The sequence below is a fragment of the Panthera leo genome, chromosome D2 (genome assembly GCF_018350215.1).
Source record: "Panthera leo isolate Ple1 chromosome D2, P.leo_Ple1_pat1.1, whole genome shotgun sequence".
NCBI classification, from domain to species: Eukaryota; Metazoa; Chordata; class Mammalia; order Carnivora; family Felidae; genus Panthera; species Panthera leo.
Window position 1 is genome coordinate 44,325,722 of NC_056689.1, and position 21,946 is coordinate 44,347,667.

The 21,946-nt window shown below is 41.4% G+C and overlaps 1 protein-coding gene across 4 annotated transcripts in view; it reads right to left on the bottom strand.

Annotated features, from left to right (window-relative positions):
• The window catches only part of WAPL (WAPL cohesin release factor), a 92,718-nt gene extending 71,569 nt beyond the window's left edge, over window positions 1-21,149 (bottom strand). For all 4 annotated transcript variants that reach the window (XM_042909227.1, XM_042909226.1, XM_042909225.1 and 1 more), the window contains exons 1-2: window positions 21,067-21,149; window positions 17,777-18,297 (exon numbers count right to left, since the gene is read on the bottom strand). In XM_042909227.1, the coding sequence (XP_042765161.1) occupies window positions 17,777-18,275 (499 nt within the window). In that variant the 5' untranslated portion in view covers window positions 18,276-18,297; window positions 21,067-21,149. The remainder of the gene's footprint in view (window positions 1-17,776; window positions 18,298-21,066) is intronic.
• Window positions 21,150-21,946: the final 797 nt, after the last annotated feature.

Sequence of the window (21,946 nt, forward strand, 5' to 3'; positions counted from 1 at the left end):
AATACCTAGGGAAGAAGAAAGTGTACTCCCTTGCCATAAAAGAAGTATTTGATAAAATGGGACTTGATTAAAATCAGTTCTGCTCTGCAGAAGACACTGTTAAAACAATGCAAAGACAAGCCACAGACTCAAGAGAAAATGTCTGCAATAAATATACTTGATAAAAGACCTTTATATAAAATATATAAAGAACTCTTTAAAGTTCAATGAGAAAATAAACAATCCAATTAAAAATGAGCAAAAAAATGTGAACAGGCATCAGCCAAGAAACTATACTGACATCAAATAAGCACATGAAAAATGCTCATCATTAGTCATTAGGGAAATGCAAAAAGCTAATAATTTCCTTAATATATTAAAAATTCTTGGGGCGCCTGGGTGGCTTGGTCGGTTAAGCGTCCGACTTCGGCTCAGGTCACGATCTCACGGTCCGTGAGTTCGAGCCCCGCGTCGGGCTCTGTGCCGACAGCTCAGAACCTGGAGCCTGTTTCAAATTCTGTGTCTCCCTCTCTCTGTGACTCTCCCCCGTTCATGCTCTGTCTCTGTCTCAAAAATAAATAAACGTTAAAAAAAAAAAAAAATTTAAAAAAATTCTTGGGTGCCTGAGTGGCTCTCAGTTGGTTAAGTGCCTGACTCTTGATTTCAGCCCAGGTCATGATGCATGACCTCGGTTCATGAGTTCAAGCCCCACATTGGGCCCTGCTTGGGATTCTCTCTCCCCTCTCTCTCTGCCTCTACCACGCTCATGCGCTCTCTCTCAAAGTAAACTTAAAAATTTTTCTTTAATTAAAATAAATTCGTACACATTAGTAAGTCCAACATCTCACACACACAAAAAAGCTGGAGACATAGACAATTTATAGAAAAAGAAACAGAAATGAATTAATAACTTATGAAAAGATACTTTATTTCATACACAATTAAAAATCAAAGTACAAAAAAGGGGCACATGGGTGGTTCAGTCAGTTGACCATCTGACTTCAGCTCAGGTCATGATCTCCCAGTTCATGAGTTCCAGCCCCACATTGGGCTCTCTGTCAGGTTGTCAGTGCAGAGCCCACCTCTGGATTCTCTGTCCCCGACCCCCCCCCCCCCGGCTCCTTCCCTGCCTGCACTCCCCCCCAAAATATATATATATATATACACATAAATAATCAAAGTACAAAAAAAAAAAATCAAACTAGAGGGGTGCCTGTTTGGCTCAGTCAGTGGAGCATACAACTCAATCTCAGGGTTGTAAGTTCGAACCCCACATTGGATGTATGGATTACTTAAAAATAAAAAATAATAAATTTTTAAAAATCAAAAACTAAAAAAGTACCCAATGTTATATGTTCATTATTTCTCAATAAAGCTGGGGGGGGGGGGGGGGGACGAAATAAAACCAGGCTGAACTATACCTATACTTACTTAGCCCTCAGTATGTGCCTGGTACTGTTATAAATACTTTCTGCATCTTAATTCATTTGATTTCACAGTAACTTTTTGTGGTAGGTACTACTACCAGTTCATATGCTTTTATCACAATTTCAACACCCAGAAAGCTCTGAAAACTAAATTTTTTCATAATACATTCTGAAGCAAAACCTGACCTCACCTAAGTGAGGCTATTTAGAGTATCCTACTTAGAAATGTATTTTCTTTTTCTGAACAAACACTGATTAGAATGCTGTCTCAGACTCTGATGGGGTATTGATTTAAAATATACACACTTTCTATTTTCCAAATTAATCCTGAATTCCAAGACAAATCTGGTCCCAAAGGTTTCAGATAAAGAAATGTGAACCTGCATCCCATTCTGCAGATAAAGGATAAGAGACATAAGTTACTGTCTGACAGTCACACAGTTATTAAGTGGTATCTGAAAAATAAAGCAACTTAAAAAGAAAACAAAAATACCGGAAGCAACCCAAAAGTCTCACATCAACAGAAACCATTTAAGGAATTTATAGCACATACAGAAATGGACGTGACCATGCAGCAGCATTTTAAATTAAAAAGGGGGGGCACCTGGGTGGCTCAGTTGGTTAAGCATCCGACTTGGTTTCCACTCAGGTCATGGTCCTGTGGTTTGCATGTTCAAGCCCCACATCAGTCTCTGCATTTTACTTAAAGATTTGAATGGTAAAAGGCATTAAAAAAAAAAAAAAAAAAAAAAAAAAAAAAGCTTTAAATGGTAATTTAAGACATCTTTATATTTTGGGAAGGGAAACAACCAAAAATGAACTACTGGGGCACCTCATCAAAATAAAAAGCTTCTGCACAACAAAGGGAACAATCAGCAAAACTAAAAGGCAACCAACAGAATGGGATAAAGTATTTGCAAATGACATATCAGAGAAAGGGTTAGTATACAAAATCTATAAAAAAAATCAAACTCAACATCCAAAAAACAATTCAGTGAAGACATGGGCAAAAGACATGAATAGACACTTCTCCAAAGACATGGCCAACCAACACAAGAAAAAACGCTCAACATCACTCATCATCAGGGAAATACAAATTAAAACCACAATGAGATACTACCTCACACCAGTCAGAATGGCTAAAATAAACAACACAGGCAACAACAGATGTTGGTGAGGATGCAGAGAAAGATCTCTTTTGCACTGCTGGTGGAAACACAAACTGGTGCAGCCACTCTAGAAAACAGTATAGAGATCCCTCAAAAAATTAAAAATAGAACTACCCTACGACCCAGCAATTACACTACTAGGTATTTATCCAAGGAATACAGGTGTGCTGTTTCGAAGGGGCACATGCACCCCAATGTTCATAGCAGCTGACAATAGCCAAAGTATGGAAAGAGCCCAAACATCCATCAACGGATGAACGGATAAAGAAGATATGGTATATATCTACAATGGAGTATTACTCAGCAACCAAAAAGAATGAAATCTTGCCATTTGCAACTACGTGGATGGAACTAGAGGATATCATACTAAGCGAAATTAGCCAGTCAGAGAAAGACAAATATCATATGACTTCACTCATATGAGGAATTTAAGATACAAAACAGATGAACATAAGGGAAGGGAAGCAGAAGTAATATTAAAACAAGGAATGGGGCAAAACATAAGAGACTCTTAAATACAGAGAACTGAGGGTTGCTGGAGGGGTTACGGGTGGGGAATGGGCTAAATGGGTAAGGGGCACTGGGGAAGACACTTGTTGGGATGAGCACTGGGTGTTGTACATAGGGGATGAATCACTGGAATCTACTCCTGAAATCATTATAGCACTATATGCTAACTTGGATGTAAATTAAAAAATAAATAAATAAATTTAAAAATAATAAAAATAGTTTTTAAAAAAACAAGAAAAAGACATCTTTATATTTTATAAAGTATACCAAAACACCAAAGTTACATGTAATTTAAAAGATAAAGCCATAAAAAAAAAAGATAAAACAGTAAATATCAAACAGCTTTCAAAAGTGCTACTCAGCTGGGCCCACTACACAGATAGTCCAAATCACAGAGCAGTCCTGGTCAATTTAACCTTCCCACATGCCCCATCAACATTACCTATGGAAAGCCTTAACTATGACAACGTACCAGCAACGAAGGAGCTTGTTCACTCCAGTGGCTTTTTTTTTTTTAAATGTTTGTTTATTTTTCAGAGAGACGGAGACAGAGCTCCAGTGGGGGAGCAACAGAGAGAGAGAGAGACAGAGAGAGACAGACAGGGAGAGGGAGGGAGAGGGAGACAAAGGGGGAGGGGGCGAGAGGGGGAGGGGGAGAGGGGGAGGGGGGAGAGAGAGGGAGAGAGAGGGGGAGAAAGAGGGGGACGGGGGAGAGGGGGAGAGAGAGGGGGGAGGGGGGAAGGGGGGAGGGGGGAGGGGAGAGAGGGGGGGAGAGAGGGGAGAGAGGGGGGGATAGGGGGAGAGGGAGAGGGAGAGGGAATCTGAAGCAGGCTCCAGGCTCTGCGCTGTCAGCACAGAGTCTGACTGCAGAAATCAAACCCACAAGCAGTGAGATCATGACCTGAGCTGAAGTCTGACGCTTAACTGACTGAGCCAACCAGATGCCCCTGCTCCCATGGCTCCTGCTCAAGATGCCCATCTCTGCCTACCTACCAGGAGACAGGAAACATACCGCAGTCACTCCTCGACCAATGCACCTACCTTCCAAGTGGCAATTAACTCTTCAAATTAATACAGACACACCCAGAACTACGCTAAAACCTTTCAAAACATATATAGGCACAACTGAGGTTTAAAGATATTCATTTCTCGGGCAACTGGGTAGGTCAGTTGGTTGAGCATCCAACTTCAGCTCAGGTCATGATCTTGATATTCATGGGTTCAAGCCCCATATCCAGCTCTCTGCTGACAGCATAAGCCTGCTTTGGATCCTTTGTTCCCCTCTGCCACTGCCCCACCCTTCCCGTGCACGCACACACACACAAATACATACATACATACATACATACATACATATACACACACAAACACACACACACACACACACCCTCTCTCTCTCTCTCTCTCAAAAATAAACGTTTAAAAAAAAAAAAGAAAAAATTCATTTCTAAATCCTCAATTCCACATGTACTCTGGTCCAAAATCTGAAATGCCAACCCACCTGGGATTTAATCATTCTCCCACATTATAAATAATGGCATATTGCTCACCCATTCCTAATCTTACTGTGATATATTGCTCCAATTCTGGCATAACCTATAAAAAAATAATATGATAGATTACCGGCTTCTGTGCTTACTACGTGAGTAACTCTAACGTATGGGTAACATCCTTTGCATGTCAGGCAGTTTCCAATTGTTGCTTTCAAATAGAAACTGCTGTAACAACTCTTCCCCTTACTTTTGTCACTATGCTTTCTCAATATTTACATGTATTAAGAAACAAGAATAGATTGATACCAAAGCTTTTTATTATCTAAGCAATGACATTCATACACATGCACTAATTGGAAAAAGTCCTGCCCATCAAGATGTACATTTCCAATAAATTCCAAAATTTCAATAAATTTTGCCTTTAAAATGTATAGTATTCATAGTTGACCAACATGCACTAATAACTGTGCTCATAACAATCTAGAAGAATTTTTAAATTTAAACATATATACATATTCCTGTACAAAGAATTATGAAAAGGATGAATTATTAAATAAACATAAATACGTGCATTAGGATAAAATTCTGAAGGCAAAGTGGAATAGAAATACAAGCATCCGACTCCTGATTTCAGCTCAGGTCATGATCTCAGGGTTCATGGGATCAAGCCCCGCGTCAGGCTCTATGCTGACAGTATGGAGCCTACTTAGGATTCTCTCTCCCTCTGTTCCCCTCACCAGCCCCTGCCACGTGGATGCTCTCTCAAAATAAGTAAATAAAGTTAAAAAAAATTACAATTTCAAAAAGATAAAGGGGCACTGTAAATCTTCTGGCTGTGAAAGAACTTGTTTTTTTTTTTTTTTTTAATATTTGAAAGTGAACAGCAAATAATTTCAACATTTCCAAGTAAGAAGGCGATTATGATAAAAGACAGGAGAGCAGTCATTCTGGGGGTGAAGGAAGAGACAGATGGAAGAGATTCTAGAGTGGTTGCCAAAATTCTATTTCTTAATGTGGGTGGTGGTTATAAGCATGTTGCTCTTATAAATGATTCATTAAACCAAACAGGTATTTCTATACATTGTATTGTATGGTTTTCTGTATCTGTGTTTTTATAATAGAACGGTCAAAAAATCACAGATACTTAAATGTTTTATTTTAAAACATCAATATTCATAGGAAATTCTTTTTTTTTTTTTTACAGGAAATTACATCTTTTGCAAGCATTTAAATTTAAGATCAATATTTTCATAACCTAGGTACTTACCCAAGAGAAATGAGGAAATATGTCTAACAAAAATCTAAATGTGAATGTTTATGGCAGCTTCATTCATAATTGCCCAAAACTGAAAACAATCCAAATGTCCTTCAACTAAAGAAAGAATTTGGGCATATATAGAATGGAGTATTACTCAGCAATTAAAAAGGAATGAACTACTGTTACGTGGAATACTCTTAAAAGCATTATGCTAAATAAAAGAAGCCAGACTGATTAGACTACATACTACATGATCCCAGGTGTATGACATTTTGGAAAAGATAAAAACTACAGGGACAGAAAAGAGATCAGTGGATGCCAGGGGTTGGAAGTGAGACAAGAGACTGACCAAAAAGAAGCATGAAGGAACTTTTGAGGTAACAGAAATATTCTATATCTTGATAGTAATCAGTTATATACATTTTCATAGAACTATATGGGTTTGTTTTTAAAATACTACACCAGGTATATTCCACTTGTCCTTCCAGATCCACTCACCACCCGAATCTCAGCCCCAGGAGGCTGACCTATATCAAAAAGTTTCCTTCCTTCTTCCACTGGGTTTTACCCATAAGGAGCCCCAGCAGGATGAATGGAGGAACTTTAGGTTCAGGTATGATACCACCCTGCCCCACCCCGCCCCACCCCCCCCCACCCCCCATCCCCCCTCCCTCCCACCAGCACTTTCCTTATTAGGCCTCTCAACAAAAGGATACTGCTCCCTTAAGGTGGCTTCCTCTATACAGCTCAGATATTCCCCCTGTCCCTGTGAAAATGGGTGATAATAGCTTCACTGCTTGCTAACCAAGTCTAGGGCACCACCCCTTGTGATTTCCGTAACATTTTCCCCACAACTTTGTAAATAGTCCCTTTATAAATACACTTTCTTGGTATTAGCCTAATTGGGGCATGCCGCCTATTTCCAGCTGGGATCTTGACTGATAAGACTCAAACTTAAAAAAATATATAGGGGATATATGAAGCAGGGACAGTTTTCAAACACTTTTCAGACAATGAGTGAACAAACAAAGAAGGTTTGAAAATTGCCATCAGAAAATTTGGTTCTAAAGACACCATGCTTCTTATCTGTTTCTCTGGGTCATGATCCAAAATGTAAACTCATCTTGTCATCTACCTTCTCCCAAACACTTTAATACTCAAAACGTATCGGTACTTCTTTCCAATCTCAAAATCCAACAACCAACTGCCATCACCACCCAAACCCTTAAGTCTAAATCACGCAGGACTCAGTGATCAGCACACTCACATATACCTGGGGGCTCATTCCCTCTACCACTTCCGGGCCCTAGCTGAACCCTGACTACATACATATGCCTCTTACCTGCAGCCCCTTTCAGTATCTGAGAGTAGGATGCTTTGGGGTCACTAGTATGCTGACTCTCCAGAGACTTTTTATAAAACTATTCCTACTCCACCCTCTTATAAAAGCCCATCCTTTTGAGGCTTGTGTCACTTAGCTAGTTACCCTCTAATCTTCCCCAAACTCGTCATTTAACAACCTCTTATTCTTCATTTAAGGGTTTTACATAGGATTTATAACCTATCCCTTATGCCAGTCTTGCTACCATCCTGAATTCCATCAAATCCCAATCCCCTGACCTCACAGTTCTTTAAGCTTCTCCCAAAGACAGTCTTTTACATTCCAGCTCAGCCACCAGTTCTCAGTTTCACCCGGAAACTTGTCATGTCCTAGAAGGCTTCACCTCTTAAATATTAAAATCTAGTAACTCACTTCTCAATCACAACCTACCAACTATCCAACCTGTTCCAGTAACCCCATTCCTGACTTTTATTTAACAAGACTCTCAGGGGGCGCCTGGGTGGCTCGGTTGGTTGAGTGGCCGACTTCAGCTCAGGTCATGATCTCATGGTCCAGGAGTTCGAGCCCTGCGTCGGGCTCTGTGCTGGCAGCTGGGAGCTGGGAGCCGGGAGCCTGGAGCCTGCTTTGGATTCTGTGTCTCCCTGTCTCTCTGCTCCTCCCCTGCTTGTGCTCTGTCTCTCTCAAAAATAAATAAATGTTGAAAAGAATTAAAAAAAAAAAAATAAGACTCAGTATACTGACCTCTCTCCTTTCTCCTATCCACCAGCCTTGTCCAACTCCTAAAAGTTTTAAATTTCACAATCATTTCACTCACTCTGGACAATACCCTAAATTCTTTCTTCTCTACCTATTCACACCACATCTTGTCAGACAAAAATGACAATCCAGGATAATTCTAATTTTCCTAATATTCTACGTTCTGTGCAGGTTCTGGCTAACAGGGCCTACTAAAGCAGCGGGGGGGGGGGGGGGGTTGCACTCACAATGAGGTAAGTGACCATAAGTTTTTAATGATACAGACTTCACTAAGGCTTCATTGACGTCCAGAAATTCTCTCTATACAGCTCCTGCTTCCATTTTCTGCAACACCTGTTTGAACCCTTTATCCCTCCACTCTAGCCCCCACATTTCCTTGCCCTTATCTTCCTTTCAGGGATAATCTCTTCTATCATTTCATGGGGGAAAATAATGTCTTCATCCATAAAACCACTCTATCTTCCATCCTTTCACTAAGCTCACATTCTCATCCATCTTTCCTCCTACCCAGGAAACATGGTTCTCTTCTTCCAAGACCAATCTCCCCACCTTGTGCTTTGAATCCTATGCTCTAAGGCTCTACTTTGCAATCAAACCTTCCAGAAACCCTCATCACCTCATAACTTTTCAGAACCTCTCTTCTCCCCTTCAAATATCTTTAATAAGTTGTGTACACTTGCTACTCCCATATCCTATGTACTCACTACTCAGACTGTTCCAACCCAAGCTGCACACTCCAATGCCAATTCTGCAGTCCTCATTCTTGTTGATTTTGCAAGTAGCATTCCAGTTCAGTTGATCCTTCATGAACACCTCTCTACTGGCTTCTATAAAATACCACTGGCTCAATTTTCCTACTGGTGCTCTAGCTGCCTCTATTCAATTTTCTAATCTAGTTTTTTTTTTCTTCTTCTCTCCATCAATTAAGTATAACAAGTTCTTCATTATTCAGTGCTTTCTCCTCTTACATTCTCCTTAATGACTTCATCTAATCATATAATTTCAAGTAACATTTACATGCTGAATCTCAAATTTATCATCTCCAACCAAGTCTTATCTACGTTCATACCAGCATACCCTATGCCTCACAAATGTCTCAAATCCAATGTGCCCAAACCTACACTGATGAACCTGCCCTCAAAACATCCCCTTATCTTGGGGCACCTGGGTGGCTCAGTCAGTTAAGGTCTGACTTCGGCTCCGGTCATGATTTCACAGTTGGTGAGTCTGAGCCCCGTGTCTGGTTCTGTGCTGACAACTCGGAGCCTGGAACCTGCTTCAGATTCTGTTTCCCACCCCCCCCCCCCGCCCCTCCCCCATTCGCACTCTGTCTCTCTCTCTCTCTCAAAAATAATAAACATTAAAAAAGTAAGTCCCCTTATCTCAATACCACCATCTGCTCACATGTTCACATTAGATAACTGAGAGACATTCTTAATGTCTCCTCCTTCCTCACTGTCCACGCCACTAAGTTCTGCTACTTTCATGCTTGCTCAGTGTAGCAGTAGGTCCCAACTTAAGGGTCAGCTTTGGGGGACCTGGGGGGCTCAGTTGGTTAAGCATCTGACTCTTGATCTTGGCTCAGGTCAGGTCTCACGGTTAATAAGATCGAGCCCCATGTCAGGCTCTGTGCCGACAGCATAGAGCCTGCTTGAAATTCTCTTTCCCTCTCTCTGCTCCTCACCCACTCTCACTCTCTCAAAAAAAACGAGTAAACTTGAAAAAAAAAAAAAAAAGTTGAAACACTGTTACAAAATTTTCAAGAAGTCAGCTTTGCCCCTATCCCTCACTCAGACCATACACTCTTAAAGGACCCCACATTTTTCTTTTCTTTTTTTTAAAGTTTATTTATGTAATCTCTACACCCAATTTGGGGCTTAAACTCACAGCCCTGAGATCAAGAGTCCCATGCTCTTCCAACTGGACCAGCCAGGCACCCCAGATCCTATATTTTTCTGTAATTTTCAGCACACTTCTTATTCTCTATTCAATCTCTGTCTTGCCCACTAGAATGTGAATAAGGCAAAATCTTGTTCATTGACATACGTGAGCATTCAGCATACACAGGACACTAAAATAATAGCTGAATGGCTGGAAGGAAAGCAACCCCCAGACTTTCCTATGAACAAATTCATCCTCCTCTACCATCAGCGCTCTGGAAAAGTTGAGGACTGTTTCCTGGAGTCAAAGATTGGGCAAGAAAAATGTGTGAATCACCTGGCTCTAAATTCTAAAAATATGGAATGCATATGGAAAATCTCTGAAAAGCATCAAGTGTTGTACAAATGTGTTGTCACCGTTTTAAAAGCAGTTATTACCAGCAGAAATCAGTAACTCCATTCCTAGAAGGCATGGACTATGCTCACAGTTTCTACATACTACCTCCTATGGCTGGTATTCAACCTGGATCCGAGAAGAAACTTGTCAGTGGTCACGTGCACTTTTGTTATTGCTCAGACCTTGAAAATAATCCTCCTTTTGGGCGCCTGGGTGGCTCAGTTCATGATCGGGTCATGATCTCGTGGTTCATGAGTTCGAGCCCCACGTCAGTCTCCGTGCTGACAGCTCGGAGCCTGAAGTCTGCTTCCGATTCTGTGTCTCCCTCTCTCTCCCTGCCCCTCCTTTGCTCATACTTTGTCTCTCAAAAAATAAGTAAATGTTAAAAAAAAAAAAATTTTTTTTCCTAAAAAGAAAATAATCCTTTTACTAAGAAAATATTTTACAAGAAATTAAAGTTCTGGGGCACATGGCTGGCTCAGTCAGAAAAGCATGTGCCTCAATCTCAGGGTTGTCAGTTCAAGTCCTATGATGGGTGTACAGATTACTAAAAAAAATAAACTTTAAAAGAAATTAAAATTCCACTCATAAACAAAATTTAAAATTACAGTGTGTCTTTCAGAATTTGCATACTAAATTTCCATTTGTATAATATATATTGCAAAAAATGAAAAAAGTAGAAAATACTTATTACTTGTAAAAATAAGGTCAGTTTTATTTGCTAAGTATTATAATTACTTAGGCCACATTTTTCTTTTTAAGTTTATTTATTTATTTAGAAACAGCAAAAGCAGGGGAGGGGCAGAGAGGGAGGGAGGGAGAGAGACTCTCAAGCAGAATCTGAGCTGTCAGCATACAGCCCCACACAGGGCTCAATCTCATAAACTATGAGATCATGACTTGAGCCGAAATCAAGAGTCGGACACTTAAAGGACTGAGCCACCCAGGCACCCCAGGCCACAATTTTTATTGAAAAGAAAAGTATTCAGGGTCACCTGGTGGTTCAGTTGGTTGAGCGACTGACTCTTGATTTCGGCTTAGGTCAAAAGGTGCTTGGGATTCTCTTTCCCCTCCCCTGCTTGCTCATAAGTGTGCTCTCCTCTCAAGATAAATATTTTTTTAAAAAAGAAAATTATTTAAATAGAGGCAAGAGGGAATCTAGAATGTGTTCCTATCAATTATCTCCAATGCCAAGATAAAACTAAAACTGTACAGTGACACTATTATTTTTTTTAATATACAAAATTTATTGTCAAATTGGTTTCCATACAACACCCAGTGCTCATCCCAAAAGATGTCCTCTTCAATACCCATCACCTACCCTCCCCACCCTCCCACCCCCTATCAGCCCTCAGTTTGTTCTCAGTTTTTAAGAGTCTCTTATGCTTTGGCTCTCTCCCACTCTAACCTTTGTTGTGTTTTTTTTTTTTTTTTCCCTTCCCTTCCCCCATGGGTTTCTGTTAAGTTTCTCAGGATCCATATAAGAGTGAAAGCATATGGTATGTGTCTTTCTCTGTATGGCTTATTTCACTTAGCATCACACTCTCCAGTTCCATCCACGTTGCTACAAAGGGCCATATTTCATTCTTTCTCATTGCCACGTAGTATTCCATTGTGTATATAAACCACAATTTTTTTATCCATTCATCAGTTGATAGACATTTAGGCTCTTTCCACAATTTGGCTATTGCTGAGAGTGCTGCTATAAACATTGGGGTACAAGTGCCCCTATGCATCAGTACTCCTGTATCCCTTGGGTAAATTCCTAGCAGTGCTACTGCTGGGTCATAGGGTAGGTCTATTTTTAATTTTTTGAGGAACCTCCACACTGTTTTCCAGAGTGGCTGCACCAGTTTGCATTCCCACCAACAGGTGACACTGTTATTTTAAATGTAAGCCTCTAAATATGATAAAATTAAGTTTATTCACATCAGAATACAGAAGAGAACACTTTGTTTCTCGAATCTTCTATTAGTAATCTAAGTTATTCACTGAACTGTGATTTACCCTCTATAAAATGGAAACAAAGCCTGACTTACATAGTTCTGATTAAGAATCAATTGATATGTAAGATATAAGAGCTCAACACAAAAGTAGGAACTAAATAAATAATTGGTCTCATTACTTCCCTTAAAAGAATTTTAGGTGTGACATATACATTCTAAACAACAAATATGTCCAATACCTAAATAAGGGTTAGGAGCTCTTGGTGACGCTACACTTTCAGAATTCTTTACTAATTCTCATTAGTGGTACCTGAGTGGCTCAGTCGGTTCAGTGTCTGACTTTGGCTCAGGTCATGATCTCAGTTAGTGAGTTTAGCCCCGTGTCGGGCTTTGTGCTGACAGCTCAGAGTCTGCAGCCTGCTTCAGATTCTGTGTCTCCCTCTCTCGCTGCCCCTTCCCTGCTCGCTCACTCGATCTCTCTCTCAAAAATAAATAGACATTAAAAATTTAAAAAAAAAAACACCCTCAATCATCTGTACTTTATCCAATGCGCAGATGAAAATCTCATCTCACCTCACAAGTTCCTGGGCTACTTTAAGTTTTCAGGAATAGAACAATTTATTTCCCTTTCCTAAAATCATCTTCAGGGGTGGCTCAGTCAGTTAAGGGTCTGACTTAGGCTAGGCCATGATCTCGCGGTTTGTGAGTTCGAGCCTTGTGACAGGCTCTGACAGCTCAGAGCCTGGAGACTGCTTCGGATTCTGTGTCTCCCTCTCCCTGCCCCTCCCCCGCTCGTTCCCTCTCTCTCTCTCTCTCTCTCTCTCTCTCTCTCTCTCCCCCCCTCAAAAATAAACATTCAAAAAATAATAATCATCTTCAGTTCCAAATCAAAGTTCTTAAATTCCTGACAATAATATCCCTAACACACAAACACTCAGTACAGCTTTAAGCAAATGGAAAAAATGCATTGGCTACAAAACCAGTCATGCAAATTAAGAGCCTATGCAGTAGTTATCTCAATATTTGGCAAGATGTGTAGACTGAATCCCAGCTGGCTGGCAAGGAAAGTGTGCCAAGTGGAAATATAAGTCTTTGCATACTTTATTCTAGAGTCCAGATTAAAAACCTGTAGCAGAAAGCACAAAGATGGAAAATGGAAGTAGCCTCATATAAAAGGCAAGAGAAACCTTTCATCCTTAATGCACACAGCCCTGGATACCACACTTTACAGAATATTCCAAGATCTTTTAAAAGGACAAAACTTTAGGTACTGCTAACAGTCATTTTTAAGTGGCAAAGCTGTTTGAGAACTCAACTTAAAAGCAATTACAACTGAAGTATTTGCACATAAAATAAGAAGTCCTGAATCTGCATTAAAATAATCCAGGGAGGGGCGCCTGGGTGGCGCAGTCGGTTAAGCGTCCGACTTCAGCCAGGTCACGATCTCGCGGTCCGTGAGTTCGAGCCCCGAGTCAGGCTCTGGGCTGATGGCTCGGAGCCTGGAGCCTGTTTCCGATTCTGTGTCTCCCTCTCTCTCTGCCCCTCCCCCGTTCATGCTCTGTCTCTCTCTGTCCCAAAAATAAATAAAAAATGTTGAAAAAAAAAAATAAATAAAATAAAATAATCCAGGGATTAGAGGATAGGAAGTGGAAAGAGTAGTGTGTAGAGTAGATAAAATAAGGTTTGCCATATATTGACAACTATTGAAGCTGATATAAGTTTTTTATTTTTTAAATCAAGAGTTAAGACATTGAAAAAATTGTTTTTAATCTCTATTTTTGCGGGGGGGTGGGGAGAGACAGAGTGTCAGCAGGGAGGAACAGAGAGAGGGTGACACAGAATCCAAAGCAGGCTCCAGGCTCCAAGCTGTCAGCACAGAGCCTGATGCGGGGCTCAAACTCACTAACTGTGAGATCATGACCTGGGCCAAAGTCAGACGCTTAACCAACTGACTGAGCCACCCAGGCGCCCCAAGAGTTAGGACATTTTAGCAACTCAATCCTTCTCTGCAGTTCTCATTCACAGTTTATAATCTAGATTCTGGTTCTCATACCCATCAAAAATCTATCTGGGGGGTGCCTGGGTGGCTCAGTCGGTTAAGCGGTCGACTTCGGCTCAGGTCATGATCTCGCGGTCCGTGAGTTCAAGCCCCGCGTCGGGCTCTGTGCTGACAGCTCAGAGACTGGAGCCTGTTTCAGATTCTGTGTCTCCCTCTCTCTGACCCTCCCCTGTTCATGCTCTGTCTCTCTCTGTCTCAAAAATAAATAAACGTTAAAAAAATTAAAAAAAAAAAAATCTATCTGGAAAATGGCAACTATAATACATTTTATCATAACCTTATTCTGTGTTTCCTCTTCAAATGAGCCACAGTTTTTAAAAGTAATACCTGGTATAAAATATTTTACCTATAATTTTAAAAGTAGCTAAAAATTAACCACATATTCCCCTGTAGAGAAAGAGATGCACTTTAAAACTTGATGCCAGGAGAAATTTTTACAGTAAATTTGAGCTTGGATAAGCCCTTTTCACCGAAATAATTTCACAGTGAAAATGATCTGAAGGAGCAGGCACTTCCCACAGGAAGGATACAATGAAACTTAGCTACTACACTACGAACAAACTACAATAAAATTTCTCAAAGGTTCTTTCTTGAATAAAGTGTGTAAAAACGACCTGCAAGGGTTTTCTGAGACATTACATGTACAAGCAGTTTCATCTTAAGTCCAAAACATTGTCATTCTCGAAGAATCTTTAATCCAAAAAGACCCCCTTTATCAAAAATTTAAGTTTAGTAGGGTGCCTGGGTGGCTCAAGTCGCTTAAGTATCCTTTTGGCTCAGGTCACAATCTCACGACTTGTGTGATGGAGGCCCGCGTTGGGCTCTGTGCTCATTGGGCTCTGTGCTCACAGCGTGGAATGTGCTTGGGATTCTCTCTCTCTCTGTCCCCACCCCCCACCAAATAAATAAACATTAAACACAATTTTTTTTTCACAAATTTAAGTTTGGGTTTCTAAACTTCAATTACAACCAGAAGGCTTCTTTCTGCATGAGAGTAAAGGCAATAACAATATGACAGTAATGCAAGAGTCTAGATACAGGGAAACGCCCAAATGTTAGAGGGGAGGGGGAATGAAAAGCAAGGTCATACCATGTAAAAATATTTCCAAAACTATAACTAACTTACACAAACCTATAAATGGTTTTTAAGACCTCAGAACTACAACTACCATGAGAACTATAAGCACTCCTTCAAAGTTCCCTTCTTATCCTACAGGGGGCTGCTAGGGTTGCTGCAGCTCTAGGTGGCCAAGGGAAAGGAGAAAAAAATGTTCATAGTGCTACCCCATTCCCTTTACACTAAGGATGACCTGTGAAGGAGGAAGAGGGATAAGATGTTCTTGAACATCTATCTGTATTTTAGTACCCATTTTCTACTCATAAAACCATCACCATGGAGTTTGGATTCTTAAGTCCACAGTGTCAGCATTAGAACTACAATTTAGCTTTATCAGACTGGGAAGCTAATATCTCATTTCTACAGAAAACTGTTTCCAATTCCCACCAAACAACTTCAAATGGCAGTTTGGACATACACAGATGTATATGCAATATAAGCAACTTCTATCTATGTAGATTTAATTTCCAAGTTTCTATTGTCCCTCTACCTAAACACTTTGCCTGCTAGTGATGCCCAGTTCTCCAAAAGTTAGCACTTGGGGAAGCTGTGTCTGCCTTCTTGACCAGTTTCGCCACTTCCTCAGCCTCACGTTCCTTCCTCCAGCCTATCTGCCCCCATTGTGGATTAACTATCAGAGGACAAGAGAGCAGTAAGAATACTGGATAACGCAAGTGGAACAGCACTCTCACAGCCTATCACAGTGGAGGTAATGTAGTATGTGCTCAATATGTTGAAAATCAATAAATGAATATTATTCCAAATCTGCCACTAGCCAACCTTGGACAGTCACTTGACCTCTTTGAGCCTCATCTGTACAGTAAGGAGAACTGAGTTAGTTTATTTTGGTTCAACAGTCCTGTGACTTATAATACATGCTTAGAAGCTGAATTGGGAAAGTTTTTAAGCTGTTTTTTATTTTTTTTAATGTTTATTTATTTTTGACAGAGAGAGTGAGTGCAAGCAAGGGAGGGGCAGAGACAGAGGGAGACACAGAATCTGAATCAGGCCACAGGATCCAAGCTGTCAGCAGAGCCTGAGGTGGGGCTTGAACTCACAAACTGAGAGATCATGACCTGAGCTGAAGTCAGACGCTTAACCGACTGAGCCACCCAGGAGCCCCTAAGCTGGTTTTTTTTTTAGTGAAAGATTAACCTAACCTTAAGTTTTGAACAATGTGTCAAGAGAAATGTGGGCAAAGCATAAGGACAGCCAAATCAGAATTAACCAAGAGGATCAAGGGAATGACAATAACAGCTGGCTCGCTCATCCTCTCATCCAAGGGTGAGAAAGAGTGAAAAATGTCCAGCATTTTTAGTAAAACTATGCAAGGCAAAGTCTTTTATTATATTGTTTGAGGCACTTATATTAAGCCTCGAGGACAAACTCCTCTTGAGAATTCAGTACTAGGAAAGTTTTGTCTTTACTTCCTTTCAAAATATGAGATCTATATAACCTTTCGTATCACCAAACTTTGCCAAGAAGTCGGAAACTAAGGTCTGTTTTCAACTACAGTGCCATCCTTGTCCTATTGCTAATAAAGCAAGCACACTGTCTCTCCTGCTACCTCCAAGCTTAGTTCTTTAGTGTTTCAGTTAATTGCACTTTTACCGTTTACCCGAAGTCTCAAATCCTTTACGAAGGGAGTAGAGGTAAAACGGATAGAATATGTTATTTTTCGAATGAAGCCTAGATGCCAGATTTACAAATTAACACTTTAAAAATACAACTGGTTTTGTGGATTAAAATATATTAATACAAGTTGCTACTGGCACCAGACTCCACAAATCTCAAATTGCAATGAAGTTCAATTCCTCAATGTTTCCACAATACCTCCTTAATCTTTCTAAACTAGTTTTGAAAAAAAGTCTAACACTCCTAAACCTAATCCTCATTGTAAATGCTCATCTCATTTTCATTATCAGTAACAATACAAATCTTCCCCACTAATGTAAGATACTGTGTCATCCTAACACAACAAAAAGACATGTTTCTTACTAGAAATGGAGTTGGGGAGGAAGGAAAAACTGTTCCCAAAATGCACCACAAGTAACAGTCTGGAAACATTAATATCCAAGCTGCTTAAGTAAAATTTCGACCCCCAATTGGTTTCTTTATTGTTTTTAAGTCTCTTCTACAAATTATCTAAAGCCCCCATTAATCACAAATGCAGGAAGAAAACCCAAGCAGCAGGATATTTTAGAATTTAAAGCATTTAATAATAAATGGCATACACAAAGGTCTCCTGGCTCAGAATAAAGAAATTCAAGGGGTGCCTGGCTGGCTCTGTCAGAAGAGCATCCAACTCTTGATCTCAGGGTCATGAGTTCAAGCCCCATGAGTCAAGTTGGGTATAGAGATCACTTAACCAAAAAAAAAAAAAAAAAAAAAAAAAAAAAAAGAGAGAGAGAGAAAGAAAGGAAGGAAGGAATTAAAAACTTACCTGAAGTCATTAATTTAGCACAGCTACTTTTGCTTGCATCATCTTCTAAGATTCGGTTTGTGCTCTTTTCTTTCCCAACCAAAGTTTCTTCCAAATGTAAGCATTTATCAGACCCAACGCTGTCTTCACTAACTGCATGACTAATTTTGCTATTAGCTTCAAGTACAGAAGTGACATCTTCCAGCTGAGCAGCTTCACTAGATTCTGAATGAGAGGAACCCTTACCCTGGGCTAAATTCTTTGAAGAAACTGGTAGAGACTCATCATCACTATCAAATCCAAAAGGATCTCCAGTATTTTCTTCTTCCACCTTAGGTTTCTTCGGAATTTCTTGGATATCTGGTTTGAAATTGGGCCTCTTCTGCCCTAATTTAGCCATAAATGTTGTCTCTCCCCATTTTGTGCTAAGGGTGGTCCGTTTGTTGGAAAAGACTTCATCAAATTTTGAACTGCCATTTCCTCCTTTCCTACTGTAGGTTTTCCCAAATCTGGATGTCATTTTGACACCTGTTTCATATTCTCTGTGGGGGGGGGGGGGGGGAGAAAGAAAAGAAAATATACAATCACCAAACACTTAACCAGCGTTAACACTGAATATAAAAATAACCCAGGGATTCTCCCCCATGGGGGCTTTTCAACAGTCAAGATACAAACTTTAAAAATGGTTGAATACATACAGGGAAGGTGTATAAAGAGAGAGGCTCATTTTTTTATTCTACATACTTCCATATCTAATTTTTTTTTTATAATGAGTACATAGTCATACACTTACAAAGTAAGCAAGCATAAGGATTAATCAACTTATCCACAAAACCAACTTAAGAGTGGAATATCCATTTTTTTTAAGTTTCAAATGAATCTATGTACTATTCTCATAAATATCACTTTTACCTTAAGAAAATAATCTGAATAGGGTCATTACTCCTATAAAATCTTATGCACAAAATGTTAATTTTTTTCAGTATCTCAGAATTATCAAGTAATTGACTCAATTAGGTCTTGAAATGTCAAAGCATTTATTCATAGGAGGGGGAAAAAGTCGGGAAAATGGTGCTACTTTCTTATGTATTAGAACCTGCAGCCTTTAATACAATCTTAAAGATCCTGATCCTTGGTCTAATGTAGTTTAAACTGTGGCTTGAAAAATATTCTCTAGTCGGTCATCTCCCTAATCACAAAAAAACGTATTCTATCTTCTTTGTCTTCAACTGCAGAGTTACGTTTTCTGAAGCTGGTGAATTCCAGCATATTACACCAGTCTGCTAATTATTAAATGAAGCATCAGAAACCTGTAAATTTTCCTCTTTGCTTTATAAAGGATAAGTGGACTCATCTGTTGTATCTACATAATAATAACAAATACTATAACAAAAAAAATTCAAAATAGTAAATCAAAAGAATAAAACACTTTTTAAAGTAACAGTACTTCTTAAACACTATCAATTCTTATCATTTCCTACACTTTGACCTCCTAAAGTTTAAATGTCAATTTATTAAATATACCCAAAACAGATCACTGTCTAGATTTGGGGGAAAAAAAGCTTCATAATTTGAAATTTAAAATATGACAAGTAGAATAATATTTGACTTCTACTCGAATACGTTTTGGTCTATACTTTAAACATATTTTTCCTTTACTAACTTAAACTCTTGCAACTTATGTCACTATAAACTTAGTTTTATGTATATTCAATGATAATTTTCCTCTCTCGTGTTTGGCTAGAAACCAATTCTAATTTGACAAAGTAATAACTTAGTCATCATACAGATCTGCATTAAGAAAAAATAGTGTGAAGACCTTTTAAAATGTCACAAAACTTTTTCCTGAGATCTACTGTAGATTGACACTAAAGAATCTTTGGCTTTCCTGTTAGGTCCAGTCTAAACAAAACTAAGTATATTTGGCAGCTGCAAGAACAAAAGAAAAAAGTCATTTCATTCCTTCAAGAATTTAAAGCCCTCATCTACAGACCTGCATTTACATGTACACCAACAAAGCTGAAACATTTTGTATACACTCACAAGGTAACCACCTAAAAATGCTGACTAAATGACACACCAAAAATTTAGACTTGAGCTCCTTTGGGCCCGCAGGAGAAAAACTAGTGGTCTTGCAGTAAAATGGTCTTGGAACCACAAAGCATTCACTGTTGCAAGTTGAAAGTCTGCAGATGAACACTTGATATGAAAGAGTTAACTATTTTAAGCGATAAGAAAATCATGCTTGTTTTTTAAGTGTCCATGTCTTTTACAATTATGTACTAAAATACTGATGAAATAATGTCAGCAATTCTCTAGCTTTAAAGGATGTGGAATGGAAAGTGTGTAGATGAAAAACACTCGGTTAAGAATTAAGAACTGTTGTATCTGAGCGGCAAATACATGGGAATTCATTATGTAATATCCCCTACTTTTGATTTATTTTATAGTTTTCCATGTCTGTCTGTAAAGTCACTAGACATACTATCGCGATAACATTATTAATGCCTAGAGTGTAAAGTACGTACAAATTAGTGTAAGAGTGCGGACACAGTTGACATACTTTAAGTATATCTCAAGTACACAAGCTATCTTGCTCAGTCAGGCTTCAAACTCCAAAGACTTTCCTAACTAAAAAGGAAAGAATGATTCACAACTAAGTCTTTACAGTCGTTGGGCCCTTGCCTCTCTGCCCAAAACCAGGTCGAATTTTCAGGAACGTGCGCTGGGATTAAAAAGTCCTCACACTTAACCCTCAACCAAGTGTAGCTTCTTTAGGACCCCCAGGGGTTTAGGGGCTTCCACCAAGGAGTGAAAGCCGGAAAGGATGAAGCTAACCACCTAGAGATTCTCACCTGGGGGCGGTCGGTGCACCGGGGGGGGGGGGGGGGGGGGGGGGGGGAGCAGGAGACGCGGTCCCCTCCCTCTGGAAGCTCACGCAACTTTTCTCCTCCCCACCCCCACCGCCAGGAACGGGATGTAGCTTCCGACGCCCCGGAAGCCTCTGCACTGAATCCCCAGGGCAGTGTAAGGCCTTAGTGGCGGCCAGGGGCGGAGGAAAGACCGCAAAGGATTCAGGGCTGAAACCAACGCACTTGACCGCGCTTGGGGAGGGAGGCAAATCAGTGGCCGCCCGAAAGGAACTCAGAAAAAGGAAAAATAAAAGAGGGAAAAGAGAGTTCTCCAGGTCGTTCCCCTGCCCAACTTCCTCAGAGGCTGTGTGGGTGAAATAGCGAGACTTCCAGACCCCTGCCTCCCCCACCCTCCCTGGCTCCCTCCGGGCCTAGGCAGCCGCCCGAGACCTCACTTACCCTCGGCGCCTGGCGGGTGCTTTGGCCTCGGGCCGCCTCCGCCTCTCCCGCTCCCAACGGCCCACGGACGGGCGCGGGAGCCCCGCGCGAGAGAACAGGGCCGGCTTGTGCGCGAAGAGAGGCAAGGGGCTCCGCCACCGTCAGAACCCGCGACTCCGCTCTGGGTAAATAGGAAACCCGGTGGAGGGAGGGGGGGGAGCGGCGGCACCGCAACTTCCCTCCCCGCCTTGAGCGCCGCCGGCCGGGCCCGGGCCTAGGCCTCTCTGGCCGCCGCCGCCAGAGCAGGTACCGGAGCCCGCTACGTGCCCCCGCTAGGCCGCCGCCGCCTCCTGCGCCGCCGCTTCCGCCGGTGAATGGTCAGCGCTGGAGTTTGAACAGGGCCCTGAACCATCTCAACGCCATTTGCGCTCCCGGCCCCCACCTCCTTCCTCCAACAGCCGCTCGCTCCGTCACTCCGCTTCCCACAGGCCCCGCGCGGCCGTCCGACCCCGCAGCCAATCGCGCGGCCGCTTACTCAAACCGCCGCGCAGGCGCTGCTTCCCGCATGCTCCGGCGCCCGCCATTGGCCCGGCCGCAGCGCCCGACGGGAGTTGTAGTCCGGGTCCGCGAGGGCGCTATACTCGCGGCTAGGCGCGGGAGCCGGCGGCGGGAGGAGCGGTTGTGGCGGGCTTTGCCCGCCCGGGCTCGGGAGCCCGTTGCAGCTCCTGACCACGCCGGGAGACGCAGGTGCCGCCAGGGAGGGCCGGGGGCGCAGTGCAGGCAGCTGTGTCAATCGTTTCCCCTCCAGGGACTCGCCCGTGTCTAGGGACGGTGGGTTGTGCAGCTGCGCCAGGCCTGCTGGGGCCGCGGCCTGGGAGCGCGGAGGCGCGGATTTCGCGGC